The 20465-nt window shown below is 39.7% G+C and overlaps 1 protein-coding gene across 3 annotated transcripts in view; it reads right to left on the reverse strand.

The window, feature by feature from the left end:
- eipr1 (EARP complex and GARP complex interacting protein 1) overlaps window positions 1-20465 on the reverse strand; it is a 50638-nt gene that overhangs the window by 9247 nt on the left and 20926 nt on the right. For 2 of the 3 annotated variants that reach the window (XM_078399212.1, XM_078399209.1), the window contains 3 exons: window positions 16285-16441; window positions 7034-7133; window positions 1985-2121 (listed from right to left, as the gene is read on the reverse strand). In XM_078399212.1, the coding sequence (XP_078255338.1) occupies window positions 1985-2121; window positions 7034-7133; window positions 16285-16400 (353 nt within the window). In that variant the 5' untranslated portion in view covers window positions 16401-16441. Of the gene's footprint in view, window positions 1-1984; window positions 2122-7033; window positions 7134-16284; window positions 16442-17740; window positions 17823-20465 lie in introns of those variants that run through there. The other variant, XM_078399211.1, reaches the window with a different exon arrangement.

Consider the following 20465-nt stretch of genomic DNA (forward strand, 5'->3'; position numbering starts at 1 on the left):
AAAATGCCTTCTCCATCATCAAACTGAAGGCTCACTGTGAACACGCCAGATCTGGCACCACGGTTTGTGGATGGCAATTTGACGATCTAGAAAAAATCATCCACTCATTTATTTCCTCCCGCCTGGACTACTGCAACTCCCTATACACTGGGATCTGCCAATCATCCCTGTCCCGCCTGCAATTGGTCCAAAACGCCGCAGCGTGAATCCTGACGGGTACCCGTAAAAGGGACCACATCACCCCGATTCTGGCCTCTCTCCACTGGCTCTCCCCCCCCATATCAAAAATCTTCTAACCCACCACTCAATCTCCAGGTCTCTCAGGTAGGCCGACTTGGGGCTACTGACTATCCCGCGGTCTAGGCTTAAGCTCAGGGGTGACTGCGCTTTTGCGGTTGCAGCTCCTACACTGTGAATTAGTGAATATTAAATAGGTTAATTTATATTTTCAAAGGCATTACACATGGTGTTTTCATACAATTTTCATACAACTGATCATTGTGTACAAAATCTTCTACAAATCTGGTATTTTTGTAAAGTTTATATCTTTGTTGCAAAAAAGCCCTTTTTCCTTCTCCACTAAACGTTATTCAGTATTGGTAAGCGTATTGAGTATAAAGTTGGCACATCATGATGTAAGTGTACATGTCCTCAGTTTGTGTACTGTGTAGTAAGTCCGGGTCACCCAGCTATGGGAAGGATATCATTAAGTTGGAAAGGGTGCAGATGGGATTCACTAGGGTGTAACCTGGGCTTTTGGGCTTGAGTATAGGGAGTGTTTGGATATACTAGGTCATTTTCCTTTGGAGCGTAGGAAACGCAGGGCTAACTTTTTAGAGGTGTTCAACTTCATGAAGGGCATGGATAATGTGACCATACACATTCTTCTTCCCAGGCTAGAGGATTCTAAAACTGGAGGGCACAGGTTCAAGATAAATGAGGAGAGACTTAATAGGGATGTCAGGAACAACCTTTTCTCTCAGAGGGTGGTCTGTATCACTAAAATAAGCTGTCAGATGAGCTTATTACGACTTTCAAAAGACATTTGGATAAATATATGGATATGAAGGGGTGAGAGGGCTATGGACCCAATGCAAGAAAATTGGACTAGGCCAGTAATACCAACTTGGTCAGCACAGACAAGATGTGATGAGGGGTCTGAGGGGCCTGTTTCCTTACTCTATAGCTCTATGACTCTGTTATTTAAATAAGGCAATAGGACCCTGATGAGATTTTCTTAGTTTTTGGCTGACTTCCCCCCACAAGGGATTCTTTGTGTAAATCTTTTTTATTTTTTATGAAGTCCTAACTGGATTGAATTCTTGAAAATTAGCAAAGTATCCTTCAAAAAAATTAAAGAACAACCATTTGAATAAAACGTTCAGATGTTCCGAAATCTTTTCAGAAGTTCAAATACTTTGGAAGGTCAATCACTGTATAGGTAAACAATGAGTAGAGCTCAATAGGAAAATTTGGTGCAGTTTGCTATCCAATGAGGTGAAAGGGTGAAGTCAGAATTGCTTGGGTGATTTTTTAAAATATAATCGCTGCTTGCAAAATGCTGTTTGATTTCTTGAAAAAATATCAATAGCTTTATTCTGTGTTTAAGCATGTCCAATGAAATCTCAATGGTTGCAGGGACAGAGACAAAGAATTCTGACATTACAGAGTTGGCACTGGCTGCACAAACAAGTCAATTAAATACCATTAAGGAATTGTTTATTACTGACTCAATAAGATATTTGTATTTTCAACTAAACCATCTTAAAGCCACCTGTGTAGTAAAAACAGTAATACCAATTACGAAAGTGACAGTAAATTGTAAGATGTTAATTTGCTGAAGTGATCAACTGAAAGCATGCCGAAAGGTGGTCATTTAACAGGCTGCATTTTAATAAGTTTAGAATGTCAAGCATTTTCAGGTTATGTCTTCAATATACAGCAACTACAATGAACTGCTGATTGGGAGCCATTTTGTGCTTACCTCATGGTCCTGGTGTCCCAGCCTCGAATAACTGTGTCGTTAGCTGTTGCAATTTGTGTGCAGTTGTGGTGAGGACTCCATTGTCCAGAAGTAAACTTTAACTGGCCTTTTCCTTCCAGAGTTGCTGAACTTGAGAGCTGAAACACGTTATATAAACAAAAGGCATCAAGAAAGGAAGATAAAGAATTCAAGAAACAGCCAAATAAATTAACTATGCAGGAATTCATAAAAAATGTTGTACTTTATAGTCACAGAGAAATACCACACTGAAACAGACCCTTTGGCCCACTGAGTCTATGCCAACCATAATGCACCCATTTATACTAATCAGTCATTAATCCCACATTCTCATCTATTTCTTGCCGGCAATACTTACAAAACATCTTTGGACCTCACAAGAGTTAGAAAGTATCCTGACTGATTGGATTATGGCCTGGTATACCAATTCCAAAGCCAAGGAACGCAAGAGGCTGCAGAGAGTGGTAGACTTAGCCCTGTCCATCACAGGCACAGCCCTCCCCACCATCAAAAGCATCTACATGAGGTACTGCCTCAGGAAGGCCACATCTATCATCAATGATTCCTACCTTCTAGGCCATGCCCTGTCTTCACTGCTAGTGTCAGACAGGATGTACAGAAGCCTGACGCTGCACACCAGCAGATTCAGTAACAGCTACTTTCCTGCAACTATCACGTTCTTGAATCAAGCCTTCTCGTACCTCGACAATAAGCCATCTCTTGCACTACCATAGATTTGTTTTCTTTGCACTAATGTCTTGTTTTTTGCAGTCCTTTTCTCTTTTTACCAAATATATTTTTGTGAAATTCAAATATAATTTATGTAAAAGATATATTTCTGTTTGCTGTCTGAGTTTATGTGCCTGTGATGCTGCTGGAAGCAAGATCTCCACTATATCTGTACCTCAATGTACTGTGCCTAAGACAATAAACTTGACTTGAAGAATGGTTATACCACATGCAAATAATAGTCTTTGATATGTTGTGCCAAAAAAAATAAGACCAGTGAAAAAATATTTAACCAGGGAGTCTATATTGCAAAAACATTTAAGTTCTCAGGATTTCCCAATGATGCACGACACTTGATTGCACCTGTTCCAGTTGCCACCACTTTCAACTCCCAATGTGCCATACAAATAAAGTTTAATGGATGTGAAGCTGCTATTGATTTCACAATTATCCTGCTGATATTTTCTGATTCACTTTAATTTTTTGTGACCTTTCCCATTCTTCACATATTGGTAACAATTCATTAAAATGATTTGACCCTGTTGTTTCCTTCCACTGGAAGTAAACCAGAGCCAAAGTCAGCAACTTTCTGTACAATCCTATTAATTTATGAACAATTGGTAAATGTTTACTTATAAAATTGATTTAAAAAAACTATATGGGATTAATACATAAAGAATGAATAATTATCTTTATTTTCTTTTAAATCTTAAAGCCAGTCATTTCACCACCTTACAACTCCTTTAAAACATTACACAAACTTAAATATCACAAACATTTTGCTCTCCATCCATTTTTCAACTTTTTATTTTCACGCTCTCAACTCCCCACTGCACAGTGTTGCTGTACACATTCTAGACAATCCAAACACAGATTTACGGCTAAATCTCTCCAATGCATTGGAGAGCCAGCGAGTTCATTTCCCTGCTGATCTGGTGTGGTATTCGGTGAATTGTAGTGGATCCAGTTCCTTACCCAGTATTATAGTTAATTTATTGTATAATTGATTATTATAAATGTATCCATGTGTTATTGCACTAATGAGCCTATTAAGCTGCAGCAGGTAAGAATTTCATTGTTCTATTGCCTGTATACAGTGCCCTCCATAATGTTTGGGAAAAAGACCCAACATTTATTTATTTGCCTCTGTACTCCACAAATTGAGATTTGTAATAGAAAAAAAATCACATGTGGTTAAAGTGCACATTGTCAGATTTTAATAAAGGGCATTTTTATACATTTTGGTTTCACCATGTAGAAATTACAGCAGTGTTTATACATACTTCCTCCATTTCTGGGCACCATAATGTTTGGGACACAGCAATATCATGTAAATGAAAGTAGTCATGTTTAGTATTTTGTTGCATATCCTTCTTTGCACGCAATGACTACTAGAAGTCTGCGATTCATGGACATCACCAGTTGCTGGGTGCCATCTCTGGTGATGCTCTGCCAGGCCTGTATTGCAGCCATCTTTAGCTTATGCTCGTTTTGGGGGCCAGTGCCCTTCAGTTTTCTCTTCAGCATATAAAAGATATGCTCAATTGGGTTCAGATCGGGTGATTGACTTAGCCACTCAAGAATTTACAATTTTTTAAGCTTTGAAAAACTCCTTTGTTGCTTTAGCAGTATGTTTGGGATCATTGTCTTGCTGCAGAATGAACCACCGGCCAATGATTTTTATTATGCTACTACCATCAGTAGTTGTATCATCAATGAAGATAAGTGAGCCAGTACCTTCAGCAGCCATACATGCCCCGGCCATATCACCCCCCCCCCCCACCGTGTTTCACAGATGAGGTGGTATGTTTTGGATCTTGGACAGTTCCTTCCCTCCTCCATACTTTCCTCTTGCCATCACTCTGATATAAGTTAATCTTCATCTCATCTGTCCACAAGACCTTTTTCCAGAACTGTGGTTGCTCTTTTAAGTACTTCTTGGCAAACTGTAACCCGGCCATCCTATTTTTGCGGCTAACCAGTGGTTTGCATCTTGCAGTGTAGCCTCTGCATTTCTGTTCATGAAGTCTTCTGCGGACAGCGGTCATTGACAAATTCACACCTGACTCCTGAAGATTGTTTCTGATCTGTCAGACAGGTTTTTGTGAATTTTACTTTATTATAGAGATAATTCTGTCATCAGCTATGAACGTCTTCCTTGGCCTGCCAGTCCCTTTGCGATCAGTAAGCTCTCTTTCTTCTTAACGGTGTTCCAAACAGTTGATTTTGGTAAGCCTAAGGTTTGGCTGATGTCTCTAACAGTTTTATTCTTGTTTCTTGTTTCTCAGTCTCATTATGGCTTCTTTGACTTTCATTGGCACAACTTTGCTCCTCATGTTGATAAACAGCAATAAAAGTTTTCAAAGGTGATGGAAAGACTGGAGGAAAGAGTAGGTGCTGAGAGCTCTCTTATACCTGCATTAAGGAGTCAATTAAACACACCTGAGCCATTACAAACGCTGGTGAAGCCATGTGTCCCAAACATTATGGTGCCCTGAAATGGGGGGGACAATGTATAAACACAGCTGTAATTTCTACATGGTGAAACTAAAATGTAAAAAAATGGCCTTTAATAAAAACTGACAATGTGCACTTTAACCACATGTGATTTTTTTTCTATTACAAATCTCAAATTGTGGAGTACAAAGGCAAATAAATAAATGATGGGCCTTTGTCCCAAACATTATGGAGGACACTGTATATGCCAATTAAAAACTCTTGACTCTCGTCCCTTGTCAAGCACGCCAATCAGTATGAAGCGAGAAAATAAAAAAGGTCTAAAAAAACTCCAATTAATTAATGATAGAAAAACACAGGGCTTTTGAAGTCTGAAGATGTCCTGACCCAAAACGCCACTTATCCATGTTCTCCGGAGATGCTGCCTGATCCACTGTGCGTCTTTTTTTCAATTAAATATTTTTTGGGGGGAATATTTTCCAATTTTACCACTTTGTTAAGTTATTCTGGTTCATTGAAAGTTTTCTATAAAGGCATTAGGAATGAGGAACTTCAATTCATATAGAAAGGTGTTGGGATTGATCTTCTTAAAAATTAGATTAGGGAGAAATTTAATAAAGATATTCAAATTTATTAGTTTGGAAAAGTTCAAAGGAGAAATTGTTTCACTGGCAGAAGGAACATTAACCATTAGAAAGATTCATCCAAAGAATAAGCAGTTGATGTGAAGTAGATTCTTCACAAAGACAGTATGATAGACAGTGAAGATGGTTATCAAAAATTACCGTGGGATCTTAATCAGTTGGGCAGTTGATTCTCTCTGCCCAACCTGCAGAGCTTTCCAGCATTTGCTAATTTAATTCAAATTACCAGCATCTGTGGTTTATTGATTTTTCTGAAATATTCTTGCCTGATTATGCGATCAGAGAGCAGCAACCCTGTATGCAGAATGTACATGCTGCCACTTACACCTCAGCCATCAGATTATTTCTTATGCTTCCAATATACACACACACACACACACACATATGTGATGAGGTATTTGAATCTGGACACTGCGCCTTGGATTGTACTGCAATAACGATAACATATCTAAATCGGCTGCCCCAAGGAAGTGACTGATGTGTGTTGTGGAGGTCAATAGGAGGATTGAGTGGATTTGGAGGTAGGTTTGCTCTGGAAGCTCAAAGATCAGGGACCCGGCAATAGAAGATGGGATCGAGTGAATGGAAAGAGTTGAAGTTTGCAGATTGGATTCAGAGAAATTGTAGGGCCTATATGAAACAATTCTCAGGACTGTGAGCTTTCAGTTGTCAGTAATTACCTCATTTAGGGCACAGTGTTTGGGGTTTGTTTTCTCCAAACCAATCAGCAGCAACCCAAAGCAGATCTTCTACTTGACTCAAAGCTTCATTAAGCCTTTTTTCTGAATTTTCAAATGGTCTAATGCGTGCTTCATAGGCACAAGACGCCTTACCTGTTCTTAGCCATTCAGAACCAGGTGCAAACATCTTCCCTGTCTTTTGGCACTTTGGGAGGATGTATACCATCTGACAACAAACCTGGCATGGTCCACTTTAGCTTCCAGTCAATCAATCTTTATTTTGGCCCTCAACAATTATAATAGAAACTCTCAATGTAAATTTATCACACCATAATCACATTTTGTAAGCAATTTTGACAATATACATTCACTATCAAAAAGATGCAATTACTGTCAATACGTTTACAAAAGGATGTTTCCAGTAAGAATGCAAATAAAATAGATTTTTACCGAAAACAACTCAGAATAGGAAAACAATGTTTTTATCAGAAAAGAAAGAGGTAAACTACAAAATTACTGACCACGGCCTTGCTTGAGCTTTCTTGCAGGTCCCAAAGAAGAATATGATTATCAGCCAATGATGCCATCTTTTTACCATCTCCCATTGGCTCCCATAGTACACTGTAGATCAAAATTTCTTTAGTAACAATCCCAACAATATTCACCAACACAATTTAATAGTAAAGTGCATATATACCATGTATTACAAGGTCTAGGTTTGCACAATTCAGAATATCAAAGAGTCACAAACTATGCGGAATTATAGTAGAGCAAGTTACCCAAGTACTTTGTTCCTGTTGTATATAAATGTCATTACTTACAAAGGGAGGATATAATGGAATGATTATCCAATGATGCCACTTGGAGACTCATTGCAACTTGCAAATATTGAAGGCTGAAAGTCTGACACTTATCTAATGGGAAAGTTAAAATTCATGCAATTTATTCACCCAAATATATTTTCATACACTTTTTAATAATGTTGCAAAATTTCGTAACAGATTTGAAGCATAATGAAAAGTTGGGAATTAGATGAGGCAGAGGAGGTTAAAGCAACAGAGTTAAAAGGGGATAAATACTTTTCAGATGGCATGTTAGATCAGAACCTACTCATGGAAGAATGAAAATGGTCTCTAATGCATTTATAAGTGTGCTCCAATAGATTACAAAGTTTCACATCTTCACTGGAACTGACACCCTACTTAAGGTGAACACAACTATTTATAATGCCCATGATAATCCCATATTGAATGAATCAAAATCATAATTAAGTAGATTGATAGTCCTATTGGAAAGGTGCAATGTTGGAACTAATCCAACGGAATGCAGTCAGGCAAATAGATGAAATGTCACTGAGTGAGCACTTTGGAGACAATAATCATAACTCTGTAACTTTCAAAGTAGTTTTGGAGAAGAATAAGGATAAGTCAGAAATTAAATGTCATTATTATCACTAGCTACAATACCACCCACTTTTGATTCATCTGCAAACTTGCTAATCATGTTCTCATCCAAATCATTGATATCGATAAAAGGGCCCAGCACACCACTTGTCACAGGCCTCCAGTCTGAAAAGCAACTTTCCACCATAACCCTCTGCTTCCTTCCATGAAGCCAATTTTCTATCCATTTAGCTGTCTCTCCCTGAATCCCATGGGATCTAACCTTCCACAGTAGCCTACCATGTGGAACCTTGTCAAATGCCTTACTAAAATCCATGTATACAACATCTGCAGCGACCTTTTTAGTCACATCTTCAAAACACTCAATCAGATTCGTGAGACACGAACAGCCACATATAAAACCATGTTGATTGTCCCTAATCAACCCTTGTCCACCTAAGTGCATGTATATCCTATCCCTCAGAATATGCTCTTGCACCTTCCGACCTCAGATGTAAAGCTCATTGGCCTGTAGATTCCAGCCTTTTGCCTGCTGCCCTTCTTGAATAGAGGCACAACATTTGTCGCCCTCCAGTCTTCCCCCACCTTGCCTGTCTTTAACGACAACTCATAAATCTCAGTGAGGGCTCTTGCAATTTCCTCTGTAGCTTCCCACAGTGTCCTCGGATATGTCTGATCAGGCCCGGGAGATTTGTTTATCTTTATACACATCAAGAACTTCAGCATATCTGCAATCGTAATACTGACTGCTATCAAGACACTTCCAATGACTACCCCAAGATTCCCCCATCCTCCTGTCTTTCTTCACGGTAAAAACAGGAGAAATACTCGTTGAGGACCTTGCCCATTTCATGTGGCTCCACACAGAGTTGATTCTTTGATTCCTGAGGATCCTTTGATTCCTGAGGAGTCCCACACTGTCTCTGGTTACCCTTTTTCCTTTTATGTGCTCAGAAAATCTCTTAGGATTATCCTTAATGCTATCTGCCAGAGCTATCTCCTGTCCTCTTTGGGGGATTATAATAAGAAAAACAAGGATTTTAAAAAGTTGTTTTCGTCCAAATTCAACTTGCTTGAAAAACATTTTCTGAAAGAAAAATTAGATCTCTCTGACAATGGATTAAAAAAAAATATGAACCAAGTATTAAGCACCAAGTAATCAATGTTTTTATTTTATGTCTGTTTTAAAAATCCATATGCAGACTTAAAGTGGATGAAGATCTTGAAATAAAATAGTTTCAAAACATTTTTGATTATACTTGATAATACTTGATATTCCACCAGTGCAGCTGACCTGCTGGTCCTGAGATTTGTGAAATGTGGTACTGTGTACATGATCAGCATGTACATTTCATATTCGGCTCGATCATCCTTCGAATGCATGCTAAGGTTTTGAGAAGAGAGCCTGGCTTTCAAGAAAAAAGCTTCAATCATGTAACCCTAGATACAAAATATATTTCAGAGGATAACTGATAATTGCAAAGTATGAAATGTTTTTCTACTAACATTTAATCTTAGGCATTAGAAATTTCAGGTAACTGAGAAATAAAATTGTAAATTATTTATTTTTAATGAAAACATTCAAAATATTTTGGGGAATTGGACAGCCAGACTGTGCCATCGCAGGAAAGCATACTTCCACTCCAAAATATTTAGCTATTTTTGGAAATAAATTGCTTTAGATCTTAAATAAGATCGTGGTATACAATTAACCCATGCTCATTCAATGCGTTGCAGGCAGAACATTAAACTGCTGCTACCTACTGCTTCATATGATTGCTGCCTGCACCCCAGCACCACCTGTGCTGTTCATTAGTCTCATGAATCATCAGGCAGCCAAAAATCAAGGGCTGTTGCAAGAAATAATGGGGACCATTTGAAAAATTAATCCCTCTGATACCTTGAGAAGTGGTCAAGCATTCAAATGAAGCTCTACCAAACATTTCTGACAGTACACAGATCTCGGTATAAGATGTCCGAACACAGGCCTTCAGACAAAAGAAGCAGTAGGCAATGCCAAGAGGGATGAACACGAATGCAATGTCAGACCAAACTATAGATCGCCAAATGCAGACCTCCCAACATTTGATTTAAGAAATTCATAATTTTGATGTCCAAAATTCAGAATTTTACATCAAAATTCATTATATGGCGTGTAATGCAACATTTCAGCAAACTAAAAAGCCTGCACGCCAAATGCGCATATGCGTTGCGCTACATTCATGTGTGAAAAACAATTATTATTTCCAACAGTCTGTAGTTCTTGGGCTACATGTACAATGTCAGGCCTGTCATGAGTATATTCTGCTATTTATAGAAAGGATATTGAACAGAAATACTTTTTAAAACACAAAGAAAAAATTGGTTTGTTTTGTTTTTAACTAATTTTCTTTTTCCTTACACATCCCAATTCTCTTGGTATTGAATAAAAGAACAATGGTCATAAAATGTATGACTAAGTTATGAAGAAAGAATTTCATATAAAACTGCACAAACCTAATTTCATTGAAGCCATTCTTGCTCCAGTGGTCTTCAACAGCAAATCACAACGGTCCATGTCCCCCCCACCCCCCCAAACTACCCTTCCCCTCCCCCTTTCCCCCCACCCCTCCCCCTTTCCCCCCACCCCTCCCCCTTTCCCCACACCCCTCCCCCACTCTACCCCATCACCACATACTCCCCTCCCCCTTTCTCCCCACCTCCACTCCCCTTCACCCCCTTCCCACTCCCTCCACCCCCCCCCCCAACTCCCCTTCCCTCCACCCCCCCACCCCCCACTCCCGTGCACCCCAACCCCTCCCCATTCACCCACCCCATCCACTCTCAACATCAACGGGCCTCACGCTATGCAGCGAGGCGTGGCCAATGGCGGGGCCAGGCCGGGACAGCAGCGGGGCGGGGCCAGCGGCGGGGCGAGCCGAGGGGCAGGGCATGCCGCGAGGCATATGTTTTACGGGAAAATGTGAGGCGAAATCGGAATGACGGAAATTAAATAAGAAAGTGGAGACCTCCTGCCAAATTCGGAAGGGTTGGGCTCAATCTTCAAATAGCATAACTGAATAACTCCAGACCTCTTCGCTGCCGCCGATGTCCTCCCCGGCCATCCGCTGACCGGGCCGACCGCCACTCACCAGTTCCCCGCGGGCCTCCCCCAGCGACTGTGTCGACCCATACCACTCCACTGCCCAGCAGCAGGTCGCAGCCGTCGCTGTACCCGGCTCCCAGGATCAGCAGCAGGTCGCAGCTCCACCCAGCCCACAGACACCGCATTGGCCCACAGACCCCACCAGGCAGAGTCCCACAGCACCGCTGGATCCTACTGCCTACCCCCTACTACAGGGAACCACAGCAAGTTTTCCACTGGGTCTCCCCCTTCCCCCTCTAGCCAGGCGGCCCTAACTACTCCCCACATCGGTCCTCATGCCCCCCCATATGCTCTGTTAACCCACCACCCCCTCACCATGCATCCCCTCCGCCTGCCCCCTTACCCTCATCCGACCCCAATCCCCACACTTGCCGGGTGTTCACCATCCCCCCTGACCTCTCCCTTTCAGACCTCCTCTCTTCAACTGTACTACTGGCCTCACCTTGTAAAAAATCAATCTTACAATCTCTTTTAATCAATATTCAGTCCTTCAGTTCAAATGTTCTACATTTCACAGTGTAGATGCCTTGCACTCCTAACTCACATACCTGGCAATTATCAAACCAGGACAGTCAACTCACTTTTATACGTTGTAAAATGCTCACTGATTTGCTTCTTTTTACTTGCAGGAAAATGTGTCAGTCCACAACAGGGAAAAAAAGTAGAACTCATAGAACAGAGAACAGTACAGTACAAGAACAGGCTCTTTGCCCACATTGTCAGTGCTGAACATGGTGCCCCGATAAACTCATATCTGCCTGCACATAATCCATATCTCTCCATACCCTGCATATCAATATACCTATCCAAAAGTTTCTTAACTACCACTAGCTTATCTGCCTCCACCACCATCCCCGGCAGCACGGTCCAGGCACTCACCACCATCTGCACAAAATAACATGCCCCGCACATATCTTTTAAACTATGCCTCTCTCACCTTAAATCTATGTCCTCTAGTTATTGATTTTTCCATCTTGGGAAAAAGGTTCTGCCTCTCATAATTTTATATACTTCTATCAAGTCTCGCTGCAACCTCTGGAGTTCCAGAGAAAATAATCCAAGTTTTTTCAACTCTCCCTGTAGCTAATACCCCTAATCCAGACATCATACTGGTAAACCTTCTCAGCACCGTTTCCAATGCCTTCACATCTTTCCTGTATTGGGGCAAACTGAAGTGTGCTTAATCCCCCATATTCTGCCTTACCAAAGAACTCTCCAGCCGCATCTTTACTTCCTTACTCTCATACTCAATGCCCCGACCTATGAAAGCAAGCATTCCATATGCGTTTTTACCACTCTAGCTACTATTGTTGCCACTTTAAGTAAGTTATGGACGGCCCTCAAGATCCTTCTGTACAATAATGTTAAGGGCCATGCCACTAATTGCATATATCTTCTTCACATTTGACCTCCCAAAGTGCAACACCTGAAATTTGCTTGGATTCAACTTAATCTTCCATTTCTCTGCCCATTTCTGTAGCTGATCTATACCAGCTATGATAGACTATGATAGCTACTATGATCGTTGTATGTAATGCCATCCTCACAGTGTGCAACCCCAGCAATCTTGGTGTCATCTGCAAACGTGGTAACCAAGTCGACTACATTTACATCTAAGTCATTTATTCCTATCCCGAAGAAACTTCTCCAATAGTTTCCCTACCATTGACACAATATTCACTGACTGCCACTGTATGCTTCATTTTTTTTTCCTAATCAGATGTGCAGCACTTTGTCAACGTGGGTTGTTTTTAAATGTGCTATACAAATAAAATTGACTTGACTTGACTTGACCTATAATTTCCCAGATGCTCTGTACATCCCTTCAAAAAATAAAGGAAAAATATTAGCAACTCTCCAGTCCTTTGGGAAGGTCTTCACCAAGTCTCACACAATCTCCTGTCTTGCCTCTCTCAATAACCTGGGATAGATCCCATGAGATCCTGGTGAGAAATCTACCTTAATGCACTTCAAGAGTCCCAACATCATCTCCTCCTTAATCTCAAAATGCCCTTACATTTCAGCATTCTCCACACTGACCTCACTATTCTCCATGTCCTTCGCCTTGATGAAAACAGATGCCAAGAACTTAGAGCTCATTATTTGTCATATGGAAAAGCTAACACAACCGTGAAGTCACCAAAGATAGACACAAAATGCTGGAGTAACTCAGCGGGACAGGCAGCATCTCTGGAGAGAAGGAATGGGTGACGTTTCAGGTTGAGACCCTTCTTCAAACTGGGAGTCAGGGGAAAGGGGGATATAGAGATATGGAAGGGTGAGGTGTGAAAACAACAGATCAAAGGGGGCGATGGTCAAGGCAATATTGAATGGTACATTGTAAGCTGAGGGGAAGGTGACAACGAGGCATACAATCAGTAATATTTAGTTAGGAGGACAATTAAAATAGACAGACAACTAGGATGGGCAAGGATGGAGAGTAAAGGAAAGCAAGGGTTACTTGAAGTTAGGCAAATCAATATTTCTACCGCTGGGTTGTAAGCTGCCCAAACAAAATACGAGGCATTGTTCCTCTAATTTGTGGTGGGCCTCACTCTGACAGTGGAGGAGGCCCAGCACAGAAAGGTCTGTGTGGGAATGGGAGGGGGAGTTAAAGTCTTTAACAACCAGGAGATCGGGGAGGCCTCGGTGGACTGAGCGGAGGTGTTCAGCGAAACGATCGCCAAGCCTGCACCTAATCTCATCAATGTATAGGGGTCCACACCTGAAACAGCATGAAGTAACCGTGCTGCAATATTAAATGGCCAATGCTGAGGTTTTAATCAAAGATTTTCATATCATCATATCATATCATATATATACAGCCGGAAACAGGCCTTTTCGGCCCACCAAGTCCGTGCCGCCCAGCGATCCCCGTACATTAACCCTATCCTACACCCACTAGGGACAATTTTTACATTTACCCAGCCAATTAACCTACATACCTGTACGTCTTTGGAGTGTGGGAGGAAACCGAAGATCTCGGAGAAAACCCACGCAGGTCACGGGGAGAACGTACAAACTCCTTACAGTGCAGCACCCGTAGTCAGGATCGAACCTGAGTCTCCGGCGCTGCATTTGCTGTAAAGCAGCAACTCTACCGCTGCGCTACCGTGCCGCCCGTTTTCATGCTGTTTTGGAAACACATGTTGTTGCCTTGCAAGTTCATACTACCGCCAACATAATTCTGGACACCACTTTTCATAATTCAATACATTTTCATAATCTGGCAACAAATGAATCACCAAGACTATGGGGGTGAAGCAGCTATAGAAACAAAGAAGCCTAATTCATTGTCAGAATTTTAGCATCTCTGCTCCCAAGTCCCTCACTCTTTAATCTCTATGCTGTTGCCATGTACTGACCAGGACACTCAGGCTTGTGCAGATGAGGCCTTGATGTACATTTTGTGGTCATTTTCATTTCATGCATTATGATAAAAAGGATAATGTGATGTAAATTATTGGGGAATAGCAAAAGGTATTGGCGAATTGCATACACATTACTGAGGATACCAATGAATAATTTAAACTTGTTGAGCCTGGGCAGAAGAAGGCTGAGCATTTTGCAACTCCCCCCCCCCCCCCCCTTCCAATTCTCTACTTACTGTTGTACTTCCTACTGCTTTATTTCCATATCCAGCTCTCAGCCGGCAGCTACTTAATGCTTAGGATGAGCAGTTTGCCAATACACTAACACAAGCTTTCAAAGGTGCTCAACTGCAGTTCCACACTGTTTCAAACAATGGGAGCCATTGCTTTAAAATGTCAATGTGTTCTGTATAATTTTCCCTGTGGTACAATGTTGCCTTGCAATGCACATGTGACCAAAGATCAAAAGTCATATCATGAGGAGTTAATTCTCGGTGCTCAGAAGGTAGTCCTTGAGTTGAAATGCTGGTTGAAACATAAATAGAAGTGAGGATGAGACAACAAGAAGGTATAGCATCATTGGCATATGCCAGCATGATGCACTGCCAATGGCCATACTTTAACAGAGTGAAACAATTTTTCCTTCTTAAAAAGAGCCAAGGTCACACTTGGCAGGTCAATCTTAACCTGCTCAATTGGAAGGCTGCCATGTGCAAAACTGTGTTCACTGTGCCTGTGCGTCAATGAGAGCAGGATGAGTGTTGCTTGCCTCAAATGGTCTCATTCATGAAGGACTGCAAACTGTGCCTTGTGGTTTGCAGCAGTCTGAAAGGAGCTGGATACATAAGTAAATAAAAACAATCACTGATGGCATAAGGCAATACTATAGTTGTGCTTTGAATCTCACTACAATTAAGAGCAGGAGAAGTGCCCCCGCAAATAATCCAATCCAGCTGGTAGCAGCTTGTCTTGTTCTGTGCAGCAAATGCTGTGCTGTAAACTCAGTAATGCCTTCATTTTTCTCATTTACATGCTGGCAGCAGTTCCTAGCTGCATAACCACACAATCTCTTTTACAAATGGTGTTTTATGCAGAAGCTTCCAAACCCTTTTTGAACACTAAGTCTTGTAAACTGAATGGCACTAAGAAAAAAAAAAGAATACTCTGTGGCCAGGTTGATTCAAGTGTGTGAGAAAGGCAAGGAACTTAAACATGGAAACAACCATTTCTGTACCATTTCTCAGGAGTAATGGCTACCGCAAGTGTAGTTTCCAATGAAACATGCACCTTGAAAGTGTGAGTATATTTATTTTGAAAAGCATTTAATTTATTATTGAAGTGTTATCAAAAACTTGAAAATCAGATTTTTAATTAAATCTCAGGTTTAAGCATAATTCATTTAAACCATCTATATCTAATGTTCAATGATTGTCATAATTAGCCAATTACAATTGCTGCATATTGATTAATGAAAGAAACAGATTTGGTTTATCATGAAAATTATAACACAAATTATTGTGTTATTTATTTGGAAACATTTCAGTCTCATTATTTCAAATCTTGATGTATATATTCCCCAGTAACATTTACCTTAATCAGCTCCGTGTTAGAATACATTAAAGCTAATAACTTGTTAAACTGAGCAGAAAACTGATGGATAATTACTTGAATAAAATAAAACCGTATACCGGTGTAAGACATACACAAACTAATTGTGGCTTTTTATTCCCTGAAAATTTCTCTTTTTTCTACAGGATTTTGCTATTTCTATGTTACAATTAAAATTTTCACATCCTGAAATGCATCCTGAAGGAAGCATTTGAAATCTTTTAAATCAATACTGACCGACCTACCATGAAACGTTGCCATGGGCTGTGTTGTCAAGGTGACAAAGCAGCTCCAAGGTCTGCGGGTTGCTTGATGAATCATCAGGAGATTCATGACTGCCTGATTCCAATTCCTTCGGCATCCGCCACACAGCAGCACACGTCAGGATTTTGCTGTCCGAAGCTAAGCACCAAAGAGAAAAAGATTGGCTGTCAACAAATCTTTTAATAAATGTGCTGAAAATTTAACTCATTGTACTCTCAGATATAGGCAGCTTTCACAAAAGGATAACTGGTTTATTTATTAAAACCAGGAGCTTAGTTGTAAACATTACATGCATACAAAACAACTAATAACCTAAACTCATCTTTACCACAAATTCTATTTTATATCACTATTTTTGCCAGTGATAACCTGCTCATTTCTGAAATAGAGGACAATTTTCAACCCAATGGTCATAATCAGTGCACATCAAAGGTAAATGTAATGAAATATTTTAATTAAGTATTAACTGTCATATTTCAATTAAGCAGCAAAGAAAGAATAATAAAGCAGATTTAATTTGGAGAACTGCAGATATTTGTGCTGCAATCCAGACAATGGCTTCTGAGGCAAGACAAATTTAATATTTTATGTGTTCCAGCTGCCCCTCAGATTTTGAAAAGATCCCTGTGAAAATCGTAGCATAGGTATCAAACATCTGAAGCTTAGGCTCATGTAATTCGCCATCAATGATGCTATCATTTTATACCAAATTACATGTATAAACAATAAGTGTTTCTTTACTGTGGGTTACTTAATTGGAATTTATTAGCATTGGTAGGTATCCTGAAACAAAAAGATTTTTGGGAGTCCAGTTAAACAAATGTTTTCATTAAACCATTCCTTCAAGAAAGTGCTAACATCCAAAAAGCAACAAAAAAAAATCTCTCCCTCACTTTAAAGTCTTCCTAGATTGCTTCTTAAACTCCCTCCCAGTCCCGTTTAGTTTAATTTAGTTTGCCACTGATTTTAGTTCAGTTTAATTTAAGGATACAGCGTGGAAATAGGCCTTTCTGCCCACCAAATCCATGCCGACTATCGATTGATCATCCATTCAAATTAGTTATCCCACTTTCCCATCCCCGACACACTAGGTGCGATTTTCAGAGGCCAATTAACCTACAAACCTCCACCCCTTTGGGATGTGGGCTGAAATCCATGCGGTCACAGGCAAACATGAAAACTCTGCACAGATAGCATCATAGGTCAGGATTGAACCTGGGTCTCTGGCACTGTGAGGCAGCAGCTCTACCAGCTGCGCCACTGACCTGTCCCTCTTCAATTATTACTGAAAGTGCTCACTGAAAGTAGGAGCACAATTCCTTGTGACCCCTCCTTTACCAAATCCATTTGCATTTACCATGAATACCATTTGAAGGTTAGTGTCAGCAAACTATTGAGATGTAGGTGCCTTGACAGCAAAACCAGTCCTCTGCTTACCTGAAATATGTACATATCAATTTCCCTGTATCGCAGTGCAGGGAACTATTAGGAATGGAAATTCCGGTTGAGAATTCTTTCTAGCTGAATGCTAGTGGTGGAGCCTGACTGTTGTCTGACAGATTCATTAATTTTTCATTCAAAACCCAAGCAAGCTCTTAAAACAATTATCAGACAGAATGTGAATAGGGAACCGTGCTCTGGACTAAGGAACCAGCTTTACATGGAGTGGGCACACCTCCATGCAACAAAAAAAAATCCAACTTCTGTTTTTTATCACTGTTTTTCACAATCTCAGCTCATGTGATCTTAAAGAATATTTTGCCAAACAGTTAAGAAATTATCTGTCTGCCAGACAGTCCATAATGCAATCATGAAAAGCCAGCTCAAAACCAACCCTGTTGAAAGTCTTGAGTTGAATAAATCCCTTGTTCCTGTGGATGAATATAGAAACATGCAGCACAGAAACCGGGCTTTATGGTATAGCTCAATCATACTGTGATGCCCAACTGTGCCTCATTTGTCTTCATCAGGCCCATATCCCTCTCCTGTTTTCCTATTCAAATGCTTGTGTAAATTGCCTTTTAAACATTGCAACAGTATCTACATCCACCACTTCCTCGGGATGATCGTTCTAACCATATACTCAGTGAACAACGTCCAGAAGAGGTAGTGGTAGATACAATTACAATGTTTAAAAGGCATTTTGACCACATGTGAATAACTTGCCCCTAGGCATTTTTGCCATATGTGAATAACTTGTCTCTTTAAATTGCATCACTTTACCTTAGATCTGTGACCTCTTAATTTAGACTCCCCTGTTCTGGGAATTTTTAAAAAACTATTTATCCTATTTATGTTCGTCAAAATTTTGTAAATGTCTATAATGTCACTGCTCATCCTCCTAAATTGCGGTGAGAATACAGCCAGCCTATCTAAACTCTTCTCATAACTACAACCCTTCATTCCAGGCAACATCCTGGTGAATTTCTTGTGCGATGAAGGTTTAGCAAAGGCAACTACATTTTAGAGTTCATTTAGTGTTTTTTTTTAATTGCAAAAATAGTACCAAAAGTCAGGTTTTCCACAAATAAGAGTATTACAGTCTCAACTTTTTAAATGTTTCAAATGAAGATTAATACGACTCTAAATTTGAGTACTTTTTAAATCATGCATGTGGCTTATATATTTTAATGTAAAGTTCATTTTATTTCTTTAAATTAAAATTTCATTAAATAAAACAATTTCAATATCTGCAGTTGTAGCTGCAAGATAAATTTAAAAATAATTTATTTACATAATTCTTAACAAGATTTATCGCATTTGTTTTGATACAAAGAAATTCCTTGCATTTATCGATCAGGAATCCTACCCCTTTGACTTTTGATTTGAATGAGTTTTACTTATTCTGATCAGTTTTCAAGAAATAAGATTTGGTCACAATATTACATGAATGGTAATATTCAATAGTCATCAGATGCAATCTATATTTTTGCACCGTCTGTCTGTTTTCCTGTTGAATTCAAATACAGCTACTGGGAAGATAATGTACTGCACACTTTCTAATTTAGCTATTAACCACACACTGGCAGTTCATTCCATTTAATTTGTTACTTCTTGGGCACGATGCTCTGCCTCATTTCATTCTAAATGTTTTTGTTTTGTTATACTGTTGTCTTTTTTTTAAGTCTTTGCTTTATGTGATGACATACATTAAAAAAAGAAATGTATTAATCTGTGCAGTGCAACTCGAACAGTTAATTTACCATCTACTGCCTTCACTCTTACTCCATTTTATATTATCCCCCCTGTGGATTTCTTGCTCCGTTTCAAAATCCCCCTGAGCACGCAACTTATAGTGGATTTTCCAGTGGAAAGAAAGCCTGTGTTATCATTGCCAGCAGCACAGAAAATCAATAGAGCTGATCAGACACCCCATGCTGCTGCAGGGATAATGAGCATTGAGTGCCAAAGATGGAAGGGACAGAAAGGAATGGGAAACAAGACAAAGGTGAACAAGAATAAACCTGGAAAGAAGCCCATAAATAAACCAGAGAGACAAGGGAGGGTTGGGAAGAATAGAAAAAAGAAACAATAAAAAAGAATCAGGATAAATGGCAAGTAAAAGAGATGTTTTAATAATTTCTATAATTTTGTATTTTGGAAATACAAAAAATAAAATTGGTGTTACTGCATATTTTTAAAATATTTTTTCACTGTAAGCACTTGTAAATAGAATTTTGACGACTAAAGTGTGATGTTTTCCTTGTACCATCTGCCAATATTCTTTATATTAGTTAAATAAGGAACTCCAAACATAACGTTAAAATATATATTCTGGTAGAAACATTTAAAACACTAAACCTGAAGGCATAAACAAGTTGTACAGGACATCGTTTTATAAATGTTTTAATAGTTTATGATGGGTCCCTGAGTTTCTTTGTAGTTCAAGCACAGCAGTTTTCAATAAAGAGCAATTGTACCAAAAAGTACACATATTAAGTTACATTAGACAATTGGTAAATATTTCAAGGTGCATTTCTTATTGGAGTACAGATCTTGCAATTCATTCTAAATTCTAGATTATTTATACTTGTCCCAACCCTCGTTGTAAGGGAAAGTAAGATAAATGCATGAGGGAGAAAAGAATAGCATACATTGATAAATTGTATAACTATGATGTTTAATGGGAAGGGGCCTGTATGCAATGCAAATAGCACAGAAC

This window comes from Rhinoraja longicauda, chromosome 5, assembly GCF_053455715.1.
Source record: "Rhinoraja longicauda isolate Sanriku21f chromosome 5, sRhiLon1.1, whole genome shotgun sequence".
Classification (NCBI taxonomy): Eukaryota; Metazoa; Chordata; class Chondrichthyes; order Rajiformes; family Arhynchobatidae; genus Rhinoraja; species Rhinoraja longicauda.